This window comes from Charadrius vociferus, unplaced genomic scaffold (assembly GCF_000708025.1).
Source record: "Charadrius vociferus isolate BGI_N301 unplaced genomic scaffold, ASM70802v2 scaffold266, whole genome shotgun sequence".
NCBI classification, from domain to species: Eukaryota; Metazoa; Chordata; class Aves; order Charadriiformes; family Charadriidae; genus Charadrius; species Charadrius vociferus.
This window is the reverse complement of record NW_009649114.1, coordinates 1,564,515-1,566,956: the sequence shown is the minus strand read 5'-3', so window position 1 is coordinate 1,566,956 and position 2,442 is coordinate 1,564,515. Positions and strand designations below refer to the sequence as shown.

Genomic DNA, 2,442 nt, shown 5'->3' with positions numbered 1-2,442 from the left:
ATATAAATAATTAATAATAATAATAATAATAGAGCAGGACTTTGCAGCATGCGGCTGTGCTATGAGGTTATGGCAACAAGATCCCCTCCTTGTGCGTCTGAAAGCCAAGTAAGAGGTTTGGATGTCAGGGCAGAGCTGGAACACCATTTAGTGAGAAACTGGGAGGTTTCAGGCTGCGTGGCCGTTTGGCAGCGGCAGGAACACCGGCTCTGGAGAGCCCGGCACGGCCGGAGCGGGACAGGGGGGATGTTGGGCCAAGAACCCCCTGAGGGCGGCTGGCTCCCACCTCCACGCTGGAGCTGGAAAAACATCCTCTCCTTTATTGCCAGCTTTGCTTTTATTTTGTTTTCCTTACCCTTAAGGAAGGGAGTTGGTTGTTCCTTTTCACTTGGACCTTCTAAAGGGCTAACTGTGCATCCGAGGGTGTGCCATACCCTTGACGGTAAAAATCTGTGAGTTTAGAGTTATTACCTATCTAATGCTGTCTCTGTTTCCATAGAGACTCTATAAATAGAATAAAATTTAAATCACTATTTCCTGAAGTAGCAATTTGGCACCGTAGATTTATTATATATTTCCTAGGAAAAACTAAATGGATAGAAATTTTCATTATGAATGGATAACAGAAGGATTAAAGGGTTTGCCTGTAGTGTTTAGTGACACAGGATCTATTTGCCGATTCCTTACCAATATTACAGGTGGGATAAGAATTAGGCCCTTATGGATTTGGACCTTGTGGCTTTAACGTCCGGGATTTTTAGAAGAAGGAGTCCTTTCTGTATGGCCGTGAAACCCTCCATAGTCTGCAGCTCCCGCAGGTCGTGTCTCAAACATCACTGCTTTTCTAAAAGCCGGGGCTTTTGCCAAGTGGCCGCTGGGGCTATAAGTAGCTCCCAGTTCCGTGCCCGCTTCACACCGGTTTTCAAGCATAAGTTAATGGCAGCGCCGCAGTTATGGGAACCAGCGTCCCTGGGGAGAGTCCCAGCCGCAGTACATCCGTGGCGAAATGCCCCTGAACGTCAGCAGGGTCAGGACGGGCGTCCTCAAAGGTAGGGTGCTCGGCTTGACTCCAAAATAGCGACAGAGAGCAACAGGGCAGACTCGTGCCTTATGATCTGCTGGGTTCCCGGTAGCTGAGGCTGCCTTGGGAAGCGAGAGGATCTTTGGATATCCCAGGATCATTTGCTTGCTGCCTGGGAGCCGCGATGGACCAGGGGTCTGGGGACTGGGATGCGCTGAGCCCTTTGCAGATGCTGGAAGCCGCTGCCCCCCTGCTCGATCCCACACAGGGGGCACCTGTGTGCGGAGGGCACCCGGCCAAAATCTCCCGTGGATGCAAATCTGGGCATTCCAGTGACTGTGGGGAAACCGCTCCGGGCTGACCCGGCTGTTATCGAGAGCACGATCTGTTCCACCATCCATATTGCATGACTGCGCCGCGGCTAGCGTCCACCCCCATTCCCCAGGGCCGCCATGAGAAAAGCTGTGTATGAGCCTCAGACCCTCGTGAGAGGAAGACCCGGGGGGGCCGGGGGGAGCGGCGTGCCCCCATCTCCTGCTGGAAACCAGTTGCTGCCCAGCGAGGACTGGATTTGGTGGCACTGGGCCACGAGCTGCGGTTTCACCCCTGTAAGTGAGGCCAGCCTGGTCCCTGCTGTGCTCGGAGGCCATGGAAAATCCCCTGGGATAAAAAAAATCCCCTGATCCTTCCTGGAGCAGGTTTCGGAGAGCAGGTGGCTCCTGGCAGCGTGGCGGTGGCCGATGCTCCGAGGCTGGCAGTAACCCTGGCGTCTCTAGCGAGGGACAAGGCTGCTCCATCCCCGCTGCCCGCAGGGTCGGGGTCTCTGCGCAGCGTGTGGCGTTGGCCGCAGCAGGGACCCTCCTCCCTCCTTTGCTCTGAAGGGTCTTTCTGCTCCTCTGGCTACTTTAGGGGCCACCAGTGCTCACCGGAGACCTCCCTCCGGCGTGGGGAATGCTGTTGGAGCCATCCTGAGCCACCATGCACCCCGTGTGCCATCAAATGGCCACTAAATGCTTAATACTTTTCCACGGGTACAAAGCGCGGTGCTGGCAGCAGGGCTTGTTCCCTTTCGCAGGTGCCTTTGGGCTGGTGTGGGGTCCCCAGAGCCCTCCAGAAGCTCTTTAAGCCCTCGAGCTTCATGTTTCGGTTCGGTGCTGGTGTGGGCACCGTCCTTCAGAGCTGTGTGTGCTGAAATGGGGCGATGCCATCTCTTCCTGACAGTAACCGGGGTTGTTTTCTCTCCTCTCCTGCAGAAAATCCAGCAGCTGTCCGAAGGGTCCATGTTTGGCCATGGCCTGAAGCACCTTTTCCACAGCCGCCGGCGGTCGCGGGAGCGGGAGCACCAGAACTCGCAGGACTCGCTGCCGCCGCACTACGGCATGTCCGAACACGACTCCCCCGACGAGAAGGAGCGCTCCCCC

At 55.8% G+C, this 2,442-nt stretch overlaps 1 protein-coding gene across 1 annotated transcript in view; it reads left to right on the top strand.

Moving 5' to 3' along the window:
• Positions 1-2,274: 2,274 nt before the first annotated feature.
• Positions 2,275-2,442, top strand: part of TMCC2 (transmembrane and coiled-coil domain family 2) — a 27,070-nt gene continuing 26,902 nt past the window's right edge. Inside the window, exon 1 of the mRNA XM_009888285.1 lies at positions 2,275-2,439. Within this exon, the coding sequence (XP_009886587.1) occupies positions 2,302-2,439 (138 nt within the window). The 5' untranslated portion in view covers positions 2,275-2,301. The remainder of the gene's footprint in view (positions 2,440-2,442) is intronic.